Source organism: Merops nubicus, unplaced genomic scaffold, assembly GCF_000691845.1.
Source record: "Merops nubicus isolate BGI_N331 unplaced genomic scaffold, ASM69184v1 scaffold23839, whole genome shotgun sequence".
In the NCBI taxonomy this organism is placed as follows: Eukaryota; Metazoa; Chordata; class Aves; order Coraciiformes; family Meropidae; genus Merops; species Merops nubicus.
Genome location: NW_008629312.1, coordinates 5,398 through 29,746, shown reverse-complemented (window position 1 = coordinate 29,746; position 24,349 = coordinate 5,398). Strand labels below are relative to the sequence as shown.

At 37.7% G+C, this 24,349-nt stretch overlaps 1 protein-coding gene across 1 annotated transcript in view; it reads right to left on the bottom strand.

The window, feature by feature from the left end:
* LOC103779338 (TBC domain-containing protein kinase-like protein) overlaps nucleotides 1–24,143 on the bottom strand; it is a gene marked incomplete at its 3' end in the record, with an annotated part of 38,593 nt that extends 14,450 nt beyond the window's left edge. The window contains exons 1-4 of the mRNA XM_008946962.1: nucleotides 23,907–24,143; nucleotides 22,853–22,925; nucleotides 1,923–2,037; nucleotides 140–213 (exon numbers count right to left, since the gene is read on the bottom strand). Of these exons, the coding sequence (XP_008945210.1) occupies nucleotides 140–213; nucleotides 1,923–2,037; nucleotides 22,853–22,925; nucleotides 23,907–24,099 (455 nt within the window). The remainder of the gene's footprint in view (nucleotides 1–139; nucleotides 214–1,922; nucleotides 2,038–22,852; nucleotides 22,926–23,906) is intronic.
* Between the last annotated feature and the right edge of the window lie 206 nt (nucleotides 24,144–24,349).

The following is a 24,349-nucleotide window of genomic DNA, read 5'->3' as shown; positions in this document are numbered from 1 at the left end:
TGTAAGGGGTGTATGCAATAGATATGTATTAAAACAACAACCTGTGCATGCAACACATTTTTGAAGATGACTCCTCTAAACGTAATTCCTGAAAAAAATACATCCCCGATATATGTGTATTCTGAAACTACATCCTTACCCTATAGGAAAATCAACATCAACACCTTGAGCAGTCATATGGTAAAGTCCAAATTTAGCCAACTTCACATGCCCCTGAAAAGGAAAACATTAAATGATCAAGAAGAGCAGAATCCAACATTGGAAGAATTTGTGTACAAGATTAAAAATAAAAAAATTAAAAAATTCATTTCAAGTAGCATTAGCTGTAAAAAGAGACTTATAAAAGTGACCCTCTTTTGTCCAATCTATTACACAGAATTCCACTGCAAATTAATAAGGTGCTTGTTTCTAATAATTTCTCTGCCTGTTTCTTTCCAAGAGCTTTAAGCAATCATCTTGTTCAGAACACACAAGAATATCTGAACTTTGTAAATTACAGCATATTTTCAGTAAATATAAAGGCTTAAAAACTGTATTGAACTTTTCTTGTTTGAATACTGTTCAAGATCCTGTCTGAATCCTAGAACTCCCCAACACCAGCACTATTCCCTCACCTTCTCCATTCCCTAGCCTTGCTCTTCCAGTCCTTTTCATCAACCCAAGACTATCTTGCTCTCCTTAACTGTATCAACACAATTCAAACAAACAAGTTTTCCCAGTGCTTGCTTTTATTCTGTGGAGGCAGACAGTTAGAACCAAAAAAACAAAAAATAGGCACATAGATTTAACTGAGATAGTGTCTGCTGGATTTTGAATTATATTCAGCCAGCCTGCAGATGGTGCAACATCAGCACATGAGCCCACATCAGCAAGCTATTCAAAGTGCAGAGGAAAAGTTTACAACTTTGTGGTCTGATGGTCCCCTTTTGTTCTTTTATTAATTTTATAGCATCTTACAATCATAAAGTACTTTTACTTGCTAGAACATTACTATGATTTTCATTTTTTTTACAAAGATATAAAAGTGTTCCTTCCTTCCTCCACTTTTCCTTGTGTTTTCCAGGGAGAGGAAAAAGTTATTCTATCTGATTAAGATAGAATAGACAGATAAGATAGAATAGATAGATAAGACAGAGCATACTTGCTAGAACATTACTATGATTTTCATTTTTTTTACAAAGATATAAAAGTGTTCCTTCCTTCCTCCACTTTTCCTTGTGTTTTCCAGGGAGAGGAAAAAGTTATTCTATCTGATTAAGAAGAGGAAGGACAGAGCAGACAGGTCTATAGCTGTCAGTTCAGATGCAACGACTGCTCTGAGTAGAAGAGCAGCTATTAATTTATTTCAGCTTTTATGAGCAGAACCACTAATCCACACTGCCAACGCAACCGTCTGTGACAACAGAATGGACAGACATTGCAATTTTAACAATTTAATATGAAAAAAACATGTTGATATCTTAAAAGTTAAGTATCAGATCATCACAAAACACAGGAAATATTAACAGCTAATTAGCTAGAAGAAATATTTTCCTATTTGAACAGCTAGGAAGGTCTTGTAGCTAATTACAATGATCACAAGTAGACTTATGATTACGACTCTTATTAAGAAGAATAGCATGAAAAAACCCCAATGGTTTGTGACAGAAAAAAAGGGGAAAAATAAAATCTGAAATACATGTGGAATTTATGACATGGAGAAAACTGTAGGGCTCTTTTTTTAAAAACAAAAGAAAACAAAACACCAACAACCCAAAAAACAACCCAAACAAAATCAATATTTTTTTCACATGTGCAATTTCCACCCCCCCTTAGGACTGTGATTGCCCAGTCTCCATACATGACACAGCATGCTACTTGTTGACAGAAAGAGGAAAAAACCAAAACCAAACAAAACCACAGATTCACTCCTGTAGTTGTACCTTTCGATCCAAAAGAATATTGCAAGGGGAGAGTGCTCGGTGGACCATTCCATGTTTGTTCATATATTCCAAACCTTGCAAAACCTCATATGCTATGCATAAGATCCTTGAAGGACTGAAAAAAAAGAAAAAGATCACCTTATACTGAATGTTTCCCTTTCTCGTATGTAACAATGTCAGGTGTTCCTTATCCGTTCCAAATACAAGTGAGACATTTACAATTCTAGAACTGGCTAAACAATCAACGCTGAATATGGCAGGATGTGTTCAGTGCCATACACAAGTCCTCAATAACCTACCACTAGGTTTTTTCAGCCTGAACTGGTCTTAAAACTAACCCCCAGCCAAAGAAAAAAAAAAAAACCAAACCAAACAAACCAAACCCGTCCTTTATTTTTCTTTGTTCCTCCTAAATCTGTTATTGATGCCCACAGAAAAATTCAACTGAACAAAAGCTTTTGAAACTCAGATGTTAATTGGACCTTATCTAGAAGAGTGTAGAGGCACAGCTAGATCACACCTATAATCTCTGGTCATCTCAACATCTAAAATGAACAAAAGAAAGGGCAGAAAATTTCCAGCATAGTTTTACAATCTTAGAAGCATAAACCTTACCATCTTTGGAAAGAAAAGTTGAAATTTACTATCCAAACTGTTTTCACATAACTATGAATTTTACAAAAGTTATCATTTACTATAAGAACAGACAGATAATGGTATTCTGGATAAGGCTCACCACCTTCTTTTGCTTATTAAAGATTTCTTGCAACAGCAAAATGAGGAGCAGTGTTACAGACTGGTGAGACTGACAAGCCAACTTGCCGACTAAGTACAAAATTAATTTATTAAAGCTTTACTAGCTGCTATTCATATCTGATAGTATGCCACAACTTTGTCACAAGAGTAAATATCTAGATTTTGGCAAAAGCTACCATTCCAACAAGTTATGAGACTAGGGCAACACAGAAATACTGAAAAGAGCCACATCAGTAACAGCCGAAGGCCACCACTGAGTTCCCTTAAATGGATCTATTGTCTGGACTCTTTAACGTTTTTCCTAGAAGGAGAGCTTTGTACTACTTTACACTAGCTGTGAACATACACTTCTAAGTTAACTTTTAACCACAAAGGGGATCTATTCTAACATGTGTCTGTACTGCTGCATCTTAGATCACAGCATTTGGGAGTGATTCTCAATATCTTAGCAATTCAACCAAAAACCACATGGCAAATAACCACAAAACCAAAAACAAAACCCCACAACTATGTCTATCCTCCCTCACTGGCACTTTTCTTTCCCCATCCCTCACATCCCTACATTATACATACTACAGCATCAAACACCAGTAACTCTGCAGTGTTTCCTCCCAGTCATTCTTGAGCAGAGATATAAGCATGGTAAAAAATCTGACTTACAAGCCTTCAGCTTCCCTGTATAGCATTTTGTTGCCAGCAACACTTACATTTAATGATAATGGTTGCAAATAGAATCCTCCCTCACTTTTCACACAGATTTGCAAAAGAAGACATGAAAAATATATGACAGAGAATCCCTGTTTCCAGTATGTAAACAATTACATATAAACAATTAGTACCACATGAGGTATTTTAGTGTAAAAAGTCTCTTTGTATTAAAAAACAGAATATAAAGTACAATTTTGTGGCCGCTGTGCCCGAGGAGTGCTGTGCTCTGGTGGCACTAGAGGGCCTCAGCCACCCGTCTATTCTCCACGTTCTCTTGCAATTCATAGAAATAGAGCCCAGGCAAATGCCTGAAAATACTGCTTTTGGATTCTTTGCTCTTTAAGATGAATCCTCCATGGCGTTACAAGGATCAGCAACACTGATCCACTGCACATAGTTCTCAGTGTTCTTAAGCTACTCATGCCACACTGCTGGGCAGAAGCGTTCACCTAAGCACCTCACCCTCAAGCTGAAGCACACACACCACCTCCCCAGGACAGAGAGAGAGGAGTCTGTCTTACAAGCTCTTCATAATGCTGTTGCACATTATCTAGTTCTTATTTCATTTATTAGGTGAAACACACTGTGGTTACCCCTGAGATCTGCACGTAATTGCAAAGAATCTGACAACAACACTCATTCCTGTTACTGAGCATGAGAGATCTCTCTGCTTTAAACTCCCCAAGGCCACATTCAGCAGAAGTCCCTTGCCTCACTGGAGATGACTACCAAGGCTACACCCTTGCTTCAGCAAGGCTCAGCTCTCTCACAGTTTCTACAGCCAACACTGCAAGTGTAGAAGGTGCACTCAAAGCTGCTTCCAGGCTTCAGGCTAAGCTGACCCTCAAAAAAAAAAAAAATATCCATAAACAGAGAAAGAAAACTCAGTCTAATTGAGGAGGACATTTACAATACCCAATGTTGGTGGCAAGTTCTTAGCAGACTAAGTAAAAGCATGAAAGTGTGAGATGCACTTCAACGACAGGCAGATCTGAAGGGGCACTGGTTGTCTGCAGCTTCCTGTCTCTCCTAACAAGACTTATTTTAAGGTCCTTTTCCTCTCCACCAAAGGGAGAAAGTGAGAAGTAACATGAGTTTCTCTGCAAAAGAAACTTCACAGACAGAAAAAGAGGCATGATAATTCTACAGGTACCAGCATGTTTTCAAGGAGCATGCTTCACTTTCTCAATCTGGATAACAACAAATCTATTCAGGGGTAGCCTACTCAGATGGGCTTTTGAAAAGGTGTTCTCTTCAAGTGAAAGGATTGTACACTGGTGTAAAAATCACTTCTTGGATTTAACCAGTGCCTGCTTTTTTTCATGGGTTGAAAAAGAAGAAATATAGTGATGAAAAGGGGCCATATTGTGTTCCATCATTCCATGAAGAATTAAAAGAATAACACTAAAACCAATACCAGGTTTACATCTGTAAGTTGAATGTACAGTCTACAGAACTAGGATGTATAGCAAAGGAAGCACAATGCATAACTGAATTCCTCCCTCAGAAATTCATCTCATAAGCTGGGGCGGAATCTCTACAAGTTGATATGAGCAAGTTCAGCCAATAGTACAAAACCAGCATATTTAAGAGAGGCATGCACATGGCATTTGTGGATAAAGAAAAGGGAAGATGACTTAAAAACCCACAAAAAATTAGGATTTTTTTATTACCTCCAGAATTTGTCAGACCAAAAGCCATACCAGACAAATTACTAATTTCCACAGTGTAACAGTACACAGGTGGCTGCATTGTGCCTTCACAAAAACCAGTAACTTTTCCACTTAGCAATCAGCCTCATCTCCAGCTTGTTGAATTCTTACTGCTAAGGATGTAAAGCCCTTTTCTGGAAGTTTACTTGAAGGAATAATGAACCAACCTGTCAGGAAACAGATGTTTTAGTAGAGCTTCCATCTCTTGTGGAGCTGCAAACCTACTGATGTAATAATCTGACTGTTTAGGACACTTCTGTCATTTTTTGGAATCAGACAGGAGAAAATAAAATTCTCCTTGATGCAGCTATTACAATCTTCCATCTGACTGAGAATGGCTTCTGGGTCAGGATGAAAGGGGAAAGTTGTACTAGGAGAAACTGGCATACTGAGAGTCTTACCTTTCTCCAGAAGGATCGGATATTAACATGTGGAGAAAGGAGGAAAGAGGGGTTTACCAGGATCCAAGTAAAGACAAGTAAAGACCAAGCCCCCCAAATAATTAGTGGAATGGAGAGCTAAGAGCGAGTGTACTCATACAGTAGTGACAGAGCAGTAGCTGGGAACAAGAATCTGTGGAGAACTGCCCAAGCCATAGGTCAACATAAGCACAAGATCAAGCAAAAAAAGGTTGGAAACACATTTAGAAACTGGAAAATTTATGACAGAAAGGTGGGATTATGAATTCTCACAAGAAAATAAAAAAAATCAAAGCAAATAATATTACCCACGAATTACACATTTTGAATGGTTATTAACGTATTGTTTGTGATTATTAATGGGAATGTTAATGCAGCTGCTGGTAGAAGCAGGAAGCTGAACTCTATGATAGGAAACATAGGAACAAACAACTTTTTGCGGCTGATTACTTCCATTTTAGGTAAAATTACTGCTCTTTGAAACCCTACAAATGGTCATACTAGTTCAAACCAAAAGCTATATAAGACTACAAAACCCCCCTATATACCCCCTATAAAGAATGTGCCTCCTGAGCCTCATGTCTGCTAATGTCAGAACATAAAGTAACACCTGCTTTTGTAAAAGGATGCTCATTAGTCCAAGTCTTTCATCTATGTTCACGGAATATTGTCCACATTGTTACTGTGGAAATTCACAGCCACCAAATAGTCTGTTGGTAAGATCTCCTTGCTGTCATGAGGGTCTCTTCATGGTGCTCTGTTGCTTTAACTTACAGAAAGCCAATTTTAAATTTAAGCAATTGTTTCCTTTGCGTGAAGCTGAACTCGAGTAGGAAGTCATTTCGGAAAAAAATGCATTTGATAGCTAGCAGTCTTTACATATACCAGAGATCGATGAAGGGAAAATAAAAACCATGTGATACACGACGTCTTGAATACTGAAGAACAAGAGGACTGTAGATCATACAGTTGGAAATCAGAGATGGGTAGGTTCAAGAGACAACCTATTAAACTGTTGGAGTAAAAGAATTCCAACATAAGAAAGGAACCAATGAAAAGACAAGATAAAATTTCAGAATTCATGTCCGTATCATGGAAGTTACAGGTTCATACAAGTCTCTTTTCCTCCAGTTTAAAGGAAAATCAATGCCTATCTGCACAGGTATTCACTCTATTCATCACCTTTGACAGATATGAGTTCAGAGCATTAACTGGAAATGCATCTTCTCCATGCTTTTTTTTTTTTTGTGCTGTAATAAAATAGCTTAACATAAGAGTAATCAAGTGCCTCAAAAGATCTCCCTGCCTGCTTGCTGTTTTCATTCCTACGTTCTCCTAGACAATTCAATCTCCCCTTTTGATGACTCTGACCCAGGCAAAACTGTAGCTATTACAGTGTAGTTAACTACAACACATACATGTACCTGGGCAGCAGTACAAGAGTAAAGATAACTGCACCTGGAGGCAGGATGTAAGCAGCAACAAAACCATGGGGAGAGGAGAAATATTTCTGGCTGTTATAAATGCATTTGTGGTATTTTTAACTGGTTATGACCAGTTGGTAAATTTTACTTGCTTTCATGCTATTGTAATAGTCAACATGAAGTACCTCATCCATTTTGCAGAAGGAAGAAAGCATTGACAGTGCAATCAACACTTAATGGACTATTTTGAATAAGAGTGTCTCATTTAGTGAAATGAACAAAAGCCCCACTGGAATTTGAAACAACACAGGACTGGCACTAGAAATCAAACCTCATCATCTACTTAACTGTAGAGAGCCCTATAATTGTTTTACCTACTTGAGGTGTTTATGTGGGTTAGCATTGTCATGTTTCCTCAGTGCAGTGGCAACTCAAGGCAAAGTGAAATTGATAACAAAAACTGGAACTAGAACTCTTTTGACTTCCTTCAGGAAGGCACAGCAAGACCAAGTGGGATAAGGTTATGCTGATGATAACATGCTTCAGTTTCTTCTACCTCAGACTTACAACTAATGGGTATGTACACAGAAACGCATGCTTAAGGAAGTCCTTTATCAAATCTCTGTCTTGTTCTAACATTGTATTATTGCTGTAAACAAAAAAACTCTAGAGGAAGAGAATCTTCATAACCAGGAGTCAGAAAGCTTACAGCACTGATACACAGGAGCAAAAACATGGGTTCCTCTTCCAAAGAGGAATGTCAGACAGGTTTTGCCCTAAGGAAGCACACCAGAGCAACACAAACCAGCAATGTCATCAATCATTAACCGAGAACTTGGGAAACTAGCACATTTAGAATTCAGGAAGGAGACTCATCACAAAAAAATTGTGTCTGCTCAAAGGGGAATGGAACCAGGTTGTGAACAGATGTAATGTTTCTGAACTCATAAAAGTGACAATATTTCAATTCAAGCAAAACTATAAAACAAAGAAAATGACATTTGAGTTAGTTCCATTACCGCCAACAATGTGGATAGACTGGTTGGGAACGGTGTGGCCAAGTGGTTACAGCAAAGTTTGGGTATAATCCCAGCTGAGACAATCACTATGCTGACCTCAAGAAAACCATCTGACCTCCTTATGCCTCAATCAAACAGCTGGAAAACTGGATAAAAAGCAGGACGGGGTTGAAAAACAGATGTGCAGATAAATTTGGTCTTTCTGGGTAAATAAATTACAGAATACCCTATAAAGAACATTAAAAGTTTGATGCAGGTGGGAATGGTTTATTTAGCACTTTATTACACGTTTGATTAAAAAACAGCACTAGGGACTGAGATTATAAACACTGCCAATTTACTTGAAAAAGCAGTCACGTTATCAGAATGAAATGAACTGGAAGGGAATGCAACAAAGAATACAAAACCAAAAAAAAACCAAAAAAAAACCAAAAAGAATTTTATAGGCAGAGTCCTCAGGAAGTCTCTAACTCATGCATAGAGGCATTTCACACAGGATATATTTGACATGTTCATATTGCTCATCTGAGCAAACTCAAGAAGTCCTTTCATTCCTTCTTTAAAGTTCTAGGCTTGCAAGTATGACTTTAAAAGCCAACCAAACGATGTTAAGTTTTTATGAAGGTCTCAACTTGTACTGTGTGATCCATAGAAAACACCCATAAAGCAAAGGATGAAGGCACAGATAAAGTACAGGTTCATATAGAGATCATATTGCATAAAAAGGTTTTTAATAGGTAATTTTTCAGATCATTATCACTCTGAATTATTTAAGCGTATCTGCTCCTCACAAAGCAGAAATTTAGGAACATCGCACTTTGAATTCCTTTAAGACATCCAGCATTCATCCCTTAAATTGGGAAGGCAAATGAACAAGGTCCTCTTGAAAAGTAAGCACACCATATAAAGCATTATCTTAATGAAACCTCTAGTGCCATCTGGTTTAATGACCGGAAGGGGAAAGACACATGGACATTCCCAGATTTTGATCTTGACACTGATAAACTTCTGAGGAGTCATGTTTTGCAGCTTAGCCTCACCTGGCTCACATGTAAAAGGCATGATACTTTTCATTGGACCAAAAAGTGCAGTGAAATACATATTTCCATCACCACATGCAAAAATTAGGTAAAGTAGTTTAAAACCAGATCACAAACTCTGCATTCTTATCATGGAATACACATTCTGAGACAACCAATACAATAGAACTAGATGCACAGGTGACAATAACAGAACAAGAGCTAACGGGATGAAAACCAAGACAATGACTCCAAAATATAAAGAGCTTCACTTCAATACCACTATATACATGTATCATACATCACATTGCCAACATTTCACTACAGGATGCAGCACATCCTACATTCTATTCTCCTCAAAAAAGTTAAAAAAAAATAAATCAAAACCACCAGGTCCACATATTCACAATGCTGAATTCAAAAACAATAATTCTACTACTACAAGGAGGAGGTAGGAAGGATTTCAAAAGCTCATGATTACAGCTGTATAGGTAAGATTTTTCTCTCAAAGATAAAGAAAATATTCTGAAGTAATCACATCTAAGTGATCAAACTCTACTAACCTACTGTTTTAAAGAACACAAAATGACAGTTACAATACAATGAGAAGAGTTGGCAACACTGACTTTGCAGTAAAAAATAACAAAAAAAATCCTATACATTTCAAAGTCCATGTAATCCCTGTAATTTACTAGTGACAGCACTTGCTTTTAGCATATATGGCAGTATGAAAGGTGGTTACAGACATAGGAAAGCGGGTATCAAGAACCAGAGCAAGGTGTTCCACAAAACATTTTCATTATCCCTCATCCAGCTACTCTTCACTTAGCTTGTCACAGCATCACTGCACTGCTGAGAAATTTTGCTAATGCACAGCTTGACAGATTGAGGATCTTTGTAACTTTGGAGAGTTGAGGAAATCCATTTCCCTTTCCTATAAAAAAAAAACAAACCCTAAGGAACATGATTCTCCCCCTCTACTCTGCTCTGGTGAGACCCCACCTGGAGTACTGCATCCAGTTCTGGAGCCCCCAGTACAAGAGGGATGTGGACCTGCTGGAGCGTGTCCAGAGAAGGGCCACCAGAATGATCCGAGGGCTGGAGCAGCTCTCCTATGAGGACAGACTGAGAGAGTTGGGGCTGTTCAGTCTGGAGAAGAGAAGGCTCCGAGGTGACCTTATTGTGGCCTTCCAGTATCTTAGGGGGGCCTACAAGAAAGCTGGGGAGGGACTTTTTAGGATCTCAAGTAACAACAGAACTAGAGGGAATGGGGCAAAGCTGGAAGTGGGCAGATTCAGGCTGGATGTGAGGAAGAAGTTCTTCCCCATGAGAGTGGTGAGACCCTGGAATGGGTTGCCCAGGGAGGTGGTTGAGGCCCCATCCCTGGGGGTCTTTAAGGCCCGGCTGGATGAGGCTCTGGGCAGCCTGATCTAGTGGGAGGTGTCCCTGCTCATGGCAGAGGGGTTGGAACTGGGTGATCCTTGTGGTCCCTTCCACCCCTGACAGATTCTGATCTGTTTTAGCAGAGGACTTTAGAGCCCTAATGGCTCAATGGTTGGACTTGATGATCTTGGAGGTCCCTTCCCACCTAAATGATTCTATGATTCTAACATATAAAGCAAAAATGAAGACCAAGAAATATTCTTCTTGGTTTGGTATAATTTTTACAGCAGAAAAAAATCAGGATTTATTTAACATGTTTAGCAACTTCCATACACTCAGAAGGTTGTGGAAATCTGGAATGCCTTCATATCTGACAGCAGTTATTTTAAGGGTCAGATCCTCACAACCCTCCCTTCAAACAAAATAAAATCAAAATGGGAAGTTCTCCTTTGTCTGTACACTTCACACATGCTGTGAAGACATTGTTTCCAATATCTGAAGTTGTCGCTTTAGACAATCAAATCCAGGTATCAGACAATAGACTCCCTACACAAAAATCTGTGCTTTTTTTTGTTTGTTTTGTTTGGTTGGTGTTTTTTTTTGTTTTGTTTTGAGATGGGGATCTCTACCCAGCATTCACCAAAGAGAAGAGAATCTGGCTTATTCTCCTCTACCACTACAGATGTTTTGAGACCATTACTAATACAAAATCATTACTTCAATTAGACTGAATTTATAGAACACCATTCTTCCACATTTTTCTCTCAGGAACATATTAATGATTTAAGAAAAAAAAAATTACATTTTGTAAAAATATCTTGCATTTATGTATTGTAAGTTACAATATACATCAATTATGGCAACACTATGTTGACATCAAGTGTGTTTGAAGTGCTCTTTCAAGGGGAAAAAACATCATAAAATCATTTTTTATAGCCACCACATTCACTGTAACAGTCTTAAAAACCCAGGATTTTCACTCTCCCTACTTATAGTGAGATGATATCTTTAATACTTGTTGAATCCACACCAAGGAACAAAAATAGTGTTTAATGACTAGGAATTAATTTCTAATTGAACCAACCAAGTCATCAGAAATTATAGGAATGAATCCAAACTGCCCATTCTGTCTTGTCAGTCTACCCAACCAAGATTCAAAAGTTACTCAAAGCTTTCAATACTACACTTAAAATAGACACTATCACGTGCTTGTTCCTCAACAATTCTGTGAAGTAAGAAAATCTCAGTCCTAGTTGCATTAGTTACTCAAAATGACTGCTTTTCAAGGTTTGCTGACAAGACACTGCCGGTTAATTCCATCACTGATTTCCTGCCTCCTCCCAGTAAGGAAAGATGTAACATGGCAAAAACCATACTAGCAAATTCTCTGCCAGGAAAAAAGGGAAGTGTGGTGGGTGGGAGGGTATTAACAGAACATTAACAGAACATTGCTGTGCTATGATAACTTAACTGCAGCTTCCTTCTATACACCAAGGCCAGAAGGAAAACATTTTCTTAATTAAAGGCACAGCTATATACATATGAAATAACAGTAGTATTATCTGTGGGCCACCTCAGCTTTTATGTTTGAAGCACTGTCTTAATACATTATTTTCAGACACTGAAGAAGCTTCTTTTCACTCTGAACTGCTACACCATTCAGGCTTAGCTCAACAAGGTGACAGAAAATTCCTCACCTACCATTGCTGTCTGTATCCACTCAGAACTTAAGCCTCAAACTAGAACCCTTAACCTTACACCCACTCCATGAAGATAACTGTGATTTTACTAGGGCTGAGGATTCTCTGCTACAAAGATCAGTGTCACAACAAGATTTCTTCAGAAACACACACCAAGCCAGCAGCATTTTGAGGTTTTCATTCTGATGTGGAGAGGATTATAATCTACATTTGTTCTTAGGAAAGACTTTAGTCTTGTAATGACATGGTTGCAAAGGGCTTGTCATACTTTCAGCTGTGAGCAGAGGAATTACTTTGAGATATCAATACTAAGAGAAAGCTTTCTCTAAAGCTTTTCTTAGACTAATGTTATTCAAGGGAAGAAAAAGTTAAAGATACTTTATTCTGAAACAATGCTTTTGATTGAGCCTTTCAGCAGGGGTTTTCCTTCCTATATTATATAGCTGTTGGTTTAGAGCAAAAGTATACACTGAAATAAATTAATTGGTAATATCCACAGATTTCCAAGTCTCTTCAAGCATTCTCTATTAAAAAATAATCAATTTTTTCCTTAGGCAAATTTGTTTACATATTAACTTCTCTGCTTACAAGAACATGTATATGCACAGCATACACAGAGGATTGTAACAGTGCTTATACAGTGCTAAACATTTTTCTTTTCCATAAAGAATAGCAAAACCAGTGTTTTATTACTTTTGTCAATGGCACACCAGCAAAAAATCTAAAACTTGGCTTATACCAGTCATCATCTTTGATAAAATTACAAGAGCAGAAGAAAAATGAAATTTCAGAAATTACTAAAAAATAAAATCAATATAGGTTTGCTAAGGATTTTATGGAAATATTGTACAGAAAGGCACCAGATGAGTGGCCACAGCATAACGATAGGAAAGAAATATGTGTCCAGTGCTAATTTAATTTTTCATTGTCATATTCATCATTGTCATTCATTTCATTGTCAGTATTTCATCATATTAAATCTGTAGATTTCTGGGAGTTCAAAGTGTCTAAAGAGTAAAAATAAAAAATAAAATCATAAACAAACCCCAAATGCCCACATTCCCTCTTGTGAGTTTTAAACCTGAATGACAACTTCTGGAGACTACAAAATATTACTGATGGCAGACAGGAAAGAATTCACACAACTCCCTTTATATTTTATTGCAAACTTAAATAAATGTCAGTTATGTCTGGAAGCCAAACAAATTAATCACAGAGCAAGTGGCTACTGTACAATTCAGTCTTTTCCTTATCTTTGAACCTCTCCCAGCTTGGACAGATACGCCACTCTTCACTAGGCTGGAAGAGACCAGAACAAATGAGCTCCTGGAAACCCAGCTTTCATGCTCAGGCAACTAAAGCCCAGGGGCACTCAACCATTAAAATAGTGCCTGAATTCACAGATCATGCATTATGAATTACTGTGTAACATGCTTAAGAATGAAAATGTTAGTAACGATGGGATTCTCTACAGCACATCTTCTGCTCCTGAATAAACATAACATTTTTTTTCCCTTTTGGGGGGATTAAAGAAGTAGAAAAAACTCACCACCAACAAAAAAACTACTCTTCAGTGCACAAAAAGCTAAAAGAACTCACTTAGACCATGAAAACAACTGAGAGTTTTTCAATAACCTAAAAACTGAACAAGTGACGTCCCTATAAGAATTTAGCTGCTCTGAGTAGAAGAGTCTTATCGCACACACAATTTAGCACAAGAAGGAGCCAAGGAATAATCTCCCACAGATTGAAGATGATCACACAACTATTGCACAAGAATCCTCAGGTGGGGAGAAGAAAGTCTGGACTGCAAGTAGGCATTAGCATTCTGTTAAAAAAACACACACACACAAGATGGTTTTCTATGGTAGCAAATGGTCAAGAAAAATAGCATGAGAACAAATGTTTAGAATTTTAAGAACTTGGAGGGCTACAAATGTTACGTCATCTCACTACAGTAGCTCAGAACACAAGTGAGCAACCTCACAGGTACTACATTTAAAGTTGAAGAATATGTAGAGATTATTTTTCCCTGTATGTCCTCAGTGATTTTTTTTTTTCCCCTGAGAAGCCCACAGAAACACACACAAATTTGTACAAGAACCAACCATCCTCATCTACTTTTAGCATCTTACCTGTTATTCTACAAGTAAGTAAAGCAAGAACTATATCCCACAACTTCTAGGCTCCCTTGTTTCACTCTGCACTGAAGCACAGTAGGCATTCCATCTTTGAAAACTGATTACATCTGTCATGAATTCTATGCAATTAATACAAAGAGAAGAGAGAATTTACTCTACTTACAGGCTACTTTGGTAATCACCAAAGAGGATATATAACCTGCTTACATAGGACCAGTTCAGAGTTTTTCTACAGTTTATGCAAAACTGAGCTTTATTTAAGATAAACAAATGAGATCAGCAACATTCAGTTTTGAGTTTGCAGCAGAAAGCTCAAGGTGACTCAAGGAGTCCTACATTAAGACTTGAGTTTGGATCAGAACATGCTTTTAAAGTATGCCCTCCTGATCAGTCCCTCCAGCTACACTTGATTCACCAAGTGGTTTCAGAACACACAAACAGGGTTCCTTTTAGATGCACCAGAAGGTAGGATCCAGAACCTGTCTGTTGCCCTGCAGCTGCTAATGAGCATTTAGACTGGAGCTCTACGGAATCAAGACCCCTAAAAGATGTATAGCACACTTTGCTTTACACACTTGCCAACAGATATAGACTGAAAAAGGTCCCTTTTCCTAGTACAGGTCATCCAAGGCTTTTTTACCTCACCCCTGGTGCTTCTGGGTTCCACAGAAACCCTCTAGCACTGTGGGCCAAGAGGAGTACAGCAGCCTAGAGCTCGTGCCCACGACTGAGCCAGCTGCCAACTTCTACCAGCGCTTCCTCCACGAGCTCCCACCTGCAGCACCAGGAGGACACCGGCAGGGAAGAGGACCTGAGCTCCAGCTGTCTACAGCTTCTCCCACAGCTGCCAGGGAGCATAGGTGGTCAGCCTCTCAGCACGGGAGACTCCTGCCCTACTGTAGCTGAGGGCGAGGCAGTGAGCAGGCGTTTTATGATCACAGGGTCGCTTTTTCCTCTTTAAGGTTACAATGGACAACTGCATATTTGACTTTATTTTTAAGAGCTATATCCATCCATGGAGAACAGAGGTTTGCTTAATGTTAGCCATGCCAACTTTCATTATACAAGATCCATCCCCTCATTCTTCCTGCACTGCCCCAGATGGATCGGAAAAATCTCATTAAGAATCTGATGAAGGAAATTTTTTGGAAGAAAAGCTGAAACTGAAGTGCAGTTACTAATGTAGTTAACATTATTGCAGCTGTGTGGCAGTATGAACTGACAGTTTTAGAAATCATGACTAGCTAACAATAAATATTGTGGTCCTTGCAGCCAGGCAGCATTGAATTTTTGTTACTCATTTCTCCAGCCTTGTGAAGCACTGCCATGTTAAAAAAAAAAAAAAAAAAGAGGGGGGCAGAGCAGGTCTGTTGATTACTTGTTAATAAAGCACTTGCAGAACTAAGACACTAGAAGATAACTTCTTAAAAAATATTTTTTAAAAATAAAAGGAAGTAATTTGAAAGAAAAAAAATATACATACCAACTCCATAAAGTACAGATATTAGTAGGAATGATAAGTGAGCATGCTTCCTTTTTTTGAGTTACTACATAACAGGAAAAGCATCTAGAACTTTATAAACCTGCACTAAAGCAATCTCTTCACCAATTTCTCTGCCTTTGAGAGAAAGGCTGCATTTTATGCACCTCTGCATGAGAAGATTAAGCATTATCAACAAGCCACATTCCTAATTGACTCCCTGCCCTCCTCCCACAAATTTTATAAAAGTGCAACAGAATTTTTAAATCTATAAACAAAAATTGCATAATTTCACAGCTCTTCTCCTAAAGCCAGGCATTTCAGTAGACTTTCAAACACTGCTCTTTTAACAAAGAACTCAATTATACCATACTTTTTTTAAAAAAAAATCAATCTAAATATCTCAGGTTAAAAGCCATACCTAGGTATATTTCAGTGCTTAGCTCAAAAAATCTGGTTCTCTATATCAACGATACAGATGCTACTCAAAAGTGAAACAAGAACAGAAAGTTCCAAGAGAAGAACAATCTGCAAATGCAAGTGATCAAAGGGACTTTGCAACTAGGCCAATAAGGCATGGTGCTGTTAGGAATTGCATAGCTAACAACTAATAATCCAAAAGGCACTAGAAGTACATCACTTTGATCTATATCCCAGTATGCATCATCACAACAGGAAACACCTATCTAGAGAGGTAACAATGAAGTGTAGCAGATGCCTGTGACTCTAAATAAGAAATAATAAATTAAAATAAATTAGAAATTAGAAAATCAGCATTTAATTAATATCATGTTTCCTTGAAGGTGACACGAGAAATGTGATCACCAAAGGGGCAAATAGAGATGGATATAGTTGCATGTAGGAGAAATCCACACAAGAAAAGTTGCCAGACAAAAAGGACAAGAGAAGCACAGCAGACTGTAAATATGCAGGACATACTCCCAAATACCTAAGAAGTGTGACTGGCAAAACATCAAGTAAGCAGTACTGGAAGTACAGGAGACCATCCCTTACAGGGAGCTGGAATGGTGATAGCATAAAACATCAAGCATTAGATAATAGCAGAACAAAGACCAGTCCACAGTGGTTCTTACTTCACTCAAAAAGCTCTCAAGCCTGATCACCTTGACTTCCAAGAACCACCAAGGGCCATAGCTACCACTGTTAACCATACAGCATCAGCTCTGTGGTCCTGTGTCCTCACAGCTGATTTACAACATGTGTTAATCACTAACAGTTCAAAGTAACATGCATGAGTTTAGCAAGAAGTGTGCTGTTAATCAGTGCAATTAACAATTTTAAGCCTTAGAACTCGCCTGATCTGCCAGCCTCCCAAACACTCCTATTACAGTGATCTCCAATTCCCGAGGAACTACCTAGGTATAAAAACACACAAGTGCATATACTCGGTCCCAATACAAGTTCCTTCCACCCACACACATCTGTCCATCTGAAGGTCTTGTTGGTTCAGGAGCCAACCAATTCAGTTAACTGCTGTGCTCATGACATGGTGCCCACAAAATTACAGGGTGAGGAAAAAGGGGCTATACGATGTTTCCCATAACATTATGTTCCATATATCTAGCATTTCAAGTCTGGCACAACACTGATGTAGGGGTGGTATGGAACTAATGCACCTTCCAAGGAGGAAAGCAACAAACTTGGAGTGAAGGCACAAGTCTGGGTCTATTTTTTTGCTGTGAAATAGAGGAGCCTGAACCCAATGAAAGAACATCCATATGTAAAGAAGAAATCATCTCAAACCACAGTGACATAAGAGATGTTTCCAGGCCTATCAATGCATCTTAATAAACCAGCTGTCTGATCCCTAATTAGTGACAAATGCCTCCCTGAAGACATTGTAGTTCCAAATACAAGCACTTGCACTTTAAAAAGATAATCCCTTTCTAGAAGTATGCACCGTATAGCAAGTTTAATGAGTGTTAGGCTTTTCCTTTTTTCCTTCCTAAAAGATGAACCATCAAACACTATTAAGTTAGAATAACCCTATACTAACCACTTCTTGTTCTCACAAGTCTACAGGCATTTTTATTCTAAACACAACTATCATAAATCAACACTAAGTTTAGTAACGTGGCTTAAATCCAGTGAGATCTGCACAGCACAAATTTGACATTTGGTTGTTCAGCCACTAGCTCATTAGTAGCAGCTTGCTCATTCATGCTGAATGGAATTTTAACACTGATCCTTACACAATTCCTTGCAGAAATCTCCCTGCAGGATGAAGCCACCCTGCGGATGGTGTTTAGTCTTTTTGAGAGAAACTCAACACCCTCTTTCACTAGATACTGAAGACTCAGAACTCTCCACTACTTTTGTTCTAACTCAGCATAACTCATCTTCAACTTAAGGTCTTTAATACTGCTTTTAGTATGGAAATCTGTATGAAGTGTCTACAAGCAACTACAAAAGAAGCATAGTAGACCAAAAGACCGAAACATAATTACACACTTTTTCCATGTCTACAGACTTTATGTTATATATAGCCATCATATCTCCTTTTTAATCAGAAGAAGCAGAGATTATTGTAATTCAAAGAGTAGGATTATTCTGTTTTCTTTCTTCCCGGAAGAGAGGAAAATAAGAAATGAGCATGTACACACTGTTACATTTCACTTGTGAGGGAGGCAGGGACGTGTTCTGGGATGTCTTTGTGCTGTCATCAAACACTGCAGCCAACTATACAAGCAAAGAATTTGGTTCCATACCTAAAAAGGTCATTCAGACATCAAGAACAATAATGTTCACCTCCACCACCTCATGAAAGCTGTACCCCTTTTCCACTTCAAACAATCATTTTCTCATTGTGAGGGGAAAGGCATTCACAAGAAACAACCTATACTAAAAGAAACGCTACAGGAAGACTTGCAGTCAGACTAAAAATTACTTACAGAAATGATAAAAAAAAAATCTTATATGAAAAAAAACTTCATTGGATAACCTATAAAAAAAGTCTGGACTAATGGCTAACCTTTCATCACAGTTTTGGAAGTGAAGCACTGGCAAGAAACTAAAGGAGAATTCTACAGACATTAAATATCCAAACTATAGACTGACTTTCACACATGGTTAGGAAAAAAAATAATTTTGTTTGTTTATTAACGCTACTTCACTTTACTGCTTCATTATTTATCGTTTGTAAATGCAGCCTCATTATGACATATGGATTTCTCATGTGAAATTCCAACACAGACTTGATTCAAAGCAGAATACACTCAGCCCTTGAAGTTCTGCTCATATGCTGCTCTTCAAGTCAAATCATGTAAAACTTTCAGCCTTTGATGACTTGCACCTGTCTAACAATATTTTTGAAGAATCCCTGGCTACTCAGAAATCCCTTTTTCCTCCCACTTAATCTCTTCTGCAACATAGTTTCACTTCAAGTTTGCCAAAAACACATTAACCACAAGGATGGCATAAAGAAATCTAATCCTATCAATGAGCAGACAACTGTTTAATATGGCCAAATAAAGTGTACTCATCCGAATCAGTCAGATCATGTTTTCTCCAAACTAGTAAACAGCTGCAGACAAAGTCTGCTTCCCATCAAATGTTCTGTGTATAACAATCTATACCTTGTATCTCTGATGGTTCACTAGTAACTTTTCAAAACCATGACTTTCGAAACATATGACAACTATATTTTATTGAAGAAAGGAATAGGCTTAGACTGCCCAAGCCACAAACTGAAGACTAATCCAGAAACTCCGCTGTAGGTGCCAAAAGTCTGCTGAATGTCAGCATTTGCTGGCATTTTTATTACTATGAATACAAGTGCAGATGAACATCTTCAAAGAAAAAAATACACTTCAAGCGTGACAGAATAGGAAAAGCTCACAGCTCCTATTATAATACCACAGAAGCACAGAAAATAACTCCTTTAACACTGTCTGGAAAAGGTATCCCAAAGGAGTAGCTGTAAATGTGCTTAAAAGATGGCAAACCTTAAAAAATAAAGGCATCTCTTACAATCAGGTTTGTGGTACCAACACTGCTAAAATAACTAGCAACTTTTAAAAAAATCTAGTAAAATTTTACCTGCCACAAACTTGAGAACTACTCTTGGTGACACTGTTGAAGTACAAAACTTCTACCCAAGATAATTTTTTGTGACTTATTTTCAATTCATTCACAAGAAAAAAATCCTTGCATATACAAGAAGACAGAGGAAGTCAGACCGAGACACATTTTCAAATCTCTGAACAGTAGTAAACTAAGTGAACTTAAATCAGGTATTTACTATTTTTGCTTAACTACATACATAAATTCCTAGCCCTTTAAATGTTTAACTGATTCCTGAACATACATTACAGATCCGATTTGACACTAACTTGACTGTAATGAACTAAAACTAAGTGCATTTGCCCTCTAACTCAGAGTAACAACAAACAGGACAATAAATCAGTAATAAGCAGGAAACAATGACCCAGACTACAGTCTCTCAGAGGACAATGGAAACTGGTCTGGTAAGTAATGGGACATCAGTGACTAGAATTCTTATCCTATCCTAAACCTCTTATCCATGGTTGCAGCATGAGTTCCCTGCAGCACACAACCACAGAAGAACTTCCCTGCTATTTTTCTGATGCCTTATGGAAGCACAGTAAAGAAAATTGGAATCAGTGCCACTTTTATACACATTAATTGTAGTTACGATGTCCACATGGCCATCCCCTAAATAAAACACAGAAAACAATAAAGAGCTGTATTAAATTCCGTTTCTGCACCTGGTTACCTATAGTAAGAATTGCATAGAGCCAACTCATTTCATTTGAGAGTTCTTGAAATCCACCAGATAGAGTCCTAACAGCAATACATGCTCTTTCGAGGTTCCCAAATATGCATGACTCAAAAGAGAAAATAATCTGGCCATAAATTACCAAATACATTCTTGCATTACCCTTTGAAAGTGTTAATTTCAAGGACAGTGACAAATCACATTTGTGATTCCTGGAGATTACTGTCACAGTATTGTTAGGTAATGAATGAATTCTTGAATACATCACAAATCCAAGCTCTAGAACACTTTTGGTGACACACTCAGTAAAATGGCTTACTGCACTGTGACAGGGCAGAAGAGGTAAATGGTTAGAGCACTCGTGTCCAGTATTCAGTCCATATGTGCAACTGATTCATCGGAATTAAAAGACAGAGTAATTGAACAAAGAACTCCATTACTTTTTTTTTTCCCCAATACAATTAATATATTTAGGAATGTATGCTACACTTAATGCATGACTTCAGGAAAGATTCACTGCAAATAACTACCAAACAGCTGTATGGCCTGTTTTCCAGTATGCAGGCAAAGATAGACTGTCCATAATGTAATGTCTAACATAAACTAACATAACAGAAGATTTCCTGCTGTTTTTTTCCTGCTGATTTCCAGCTTGTGGTACAGGTGCAAAGGACTTAAATTACTGGCAAGTGTAAGGAAAATTAATCTAGAAACCAGAAGAGCAGCTTCTCACATTCTACAAAGTTTATAAAATTAATTGCAATAGCATACACATCCGGATGTATAACCAGCCATGCTATCACTGACCAATACAATCAGAATACATGGAAAAAGCCAAATACTTTCCTCAAAAGGTAATTGATATAGACAGATGATATAGCCAATAACTGGGAATTAGTCTATCCAAGTTATTTCTGAAAATTTATGTCTTACATAAGAACCAAAAATGTATGTTTTCATTAAAAAAACATAAGTAGAGGCATAAATGTCAGCCTTGCAAGAAAACTCATTTTCAGTGAACATAATTTATCTTTTAGCTACTACTACAAAAGCTGTGATTTACAGCAGGTAAATCACTAATGCCTCTGAAATCTATGACCATATATACAGGCTATATTTTAGCCCTATATCTCAGGTGTTACAACTTCCTGAAGAAATCTCAAGCAGCTCATTAGAAGAAAGATCAGATAGTAGAATAACTTACTTCAGTAAAAGCTCTCTCAAGCCACGAGGAAAAAACAAATCTTGTCTCAACAGAGCCACAGCCCAAAGAGCTGAGGTAACTATCATAAACTGACTTCTCTTATCATGTAAAAAAACCAAAGTTGCACACCTTAGCAAACTATCTAAAAACATCTCAAAAATCCTTTTGGATGCCACAAAACACGTGCTACTACAGGTCATAATAGATGTGCATACAGACCAGAACTGTTATTCATTAATTATGGTAGAGAAATATTTTTTTCCCCCCCTCAGAAAGGGTTATCTTGGCCCTTGCACTTCTAAGGCTGCAGGATTATATTGCCACAGAAGTTGTCAGAGAATCTGTGTAAGTATACTGTATCAAAACAAATAAAAGCAGCTACATGCATGCTTTTTCAAAAACAGGCAAGAGGCAGCAGATAGGCTGAGCTACTTCTCAGCTGACACCATGACACACACGTTCAAAGAACAATGTGAGAACTGAATGAAAAATAAAGAAAAGAACTTCTAACGCTTTAACTATTTCTGGAACCTTGCACAACAGGAACCTGATGCAAAACTGTGGGAAGGGCTGTAATATATATCACAGGAAAAACCTAGGTAATAGTGACAGACTTTAAAATTAGAGTTATTCTGTACATCCTTGCATGCAATATTCTTGACATCCAGCCTTTGGACTTGGTTTTGACCAAGGCCTTGCTGAAGTGACTATGTTAACTGAAATTTAAATCACTTAATTAGCACCCTGGCACACCTGACATCCTGTCCACTTTCTAGTTAATAAATTAATACACTTCTGCATATGAAAAACATAAATTCTGTCTGCACTAGTGAAAGTTGTATTTAATCATCTGGCAGACATAAAATGTTAAAATTAATATTTAGGCAAATACTTATGCTGTCATAAGTATTATTCTATTTTTTTAAAAAAACCCAAAACTACTATTACAAGACAGATATGATTTTATGAGTTACAAAGTATTTCAGTTGTAAGCATGTTCCCCATAACTCTTCTGGCTTTTAGAACTGTACAGGAGTAAGTACTCCCACCTTCAGGCAAATGCTTTATCTGATAAACAATGTCTTTAGGTTAAATTTTAACAGACTAAAATTTATATAAACCAGTAAAAGCTAAAAAATCCAGGGCTTTGTCACAGATGATATGTGAGATTATGATGAGTTGATTTGATTTAGCTTGACACCTTACCTGACTGGCTTGCCTTCTCGTAGCAAATCTTCCAGACTCTTCTCACAGTGTTCAGCTGCTACAACCAGCCTCTCTATTTAAAAGGAAATAAAAAAAAAGAGAGAAAGTGTAAGAGGACTAGAATCCTAAAGAACAGAAGATAAGCATCTACAAATTTGCAGAAATCTGTGGGTGTGTTGATGAGAGAGAGACTCAAAGTAACACCACCTTTGAGAGTGAACACAAGAGTTTCAGTCCTGATGGGCCAACTCACACTACTACCTCTAGTAGCTCCTGACCAGCAATTAGCTACAGGACCTGCAGGGATCCCACATCTTCTTAAGACTGATGGGATGCAGCTTAACTCCTAAAGAAGCTAGGCTTTGCTACTTCCACCACTTAGAAAGAAACAAGTAGTGAATATTCAGGTTGAAAACCAAATCAAACTAAACAATTTCAAACATTCTTTATAATAAGATTGTTACAGTAAGAAAAAGATGGAAAGTACTTGAGAAACACAAGTCATCACATCAACAGTGGAATGCTTGTTACTCAACTCTTTGTTTCTCCTTTTCGAATTCAAAGGACCAACTTAAACTTTCTTTGGAAGAAAAAAATCTGGGATTGCCTCCTACAATGCTAGCTAAGATTTACAAGTACCTTACAGTAGGTACACTAAATCTAACCATCACATCAAAATATTCACAAGATTAGAGCATGGATGTAGAAGCTCAGCATCAAAGAAATGTGTATTTCAATGTCCCACACAAAGATGTGGCATGGTAACTGAGTACAAGAGTTTAATGGTGATATAAGAAAACGTTCTTAGCTTTTATCAGTTAGCATAATATAACAAAAAAGGACAGACAACTAACCACTGCCTTAACTGCCTAGAGAAGAAACAAAAGCACCAGTACTGTCAGTCACAGCAAAGGCATATAGTCATTTTGAGACTTAAAAATAGCCACCTTCTGGTGCTATAAAAGCAATAGTCTGCTCATTCACTTTTAGTTATACTGTCACAAAAACTTAAGTGTAACCACACATAAAATTTCCTTATTAAAGAGATACTCACCGTGTTTACCTCTGGTAATATCGACATACTGGCAAAGCCTGGGATGGGTGATTGTTTTAAGGATTTGAAATCTCCCCAGAATTTTTATGGAGTTGGGTGTCAGAGGAAGGCCATTACTTCCACAAACATCATGTGGCAGAGCTGAGGCAAAGAAGGTGGAGGCACCCATCTCAGTGTCTCTTAAAGGAAACATCTTTTTCACAGAATCTTAAGCTCTTCAAAATAATACTTGCTCCTTAAAAAAAAATTAACACAGAGTATGTGTTATCTGCAAAAGACACAGATTCTTCTGACTCAATTTATTATACTAAGCAATGTAATTCTTTTTTCTCTGTAACTGTGGCATGGGACTTTTTGCATAGTGAACACAGTAACAGCAATACAGTGCTGCCACACAGTAAACACTACATTTAAAGGTGAAAACATACTGACAGCTTTAAACA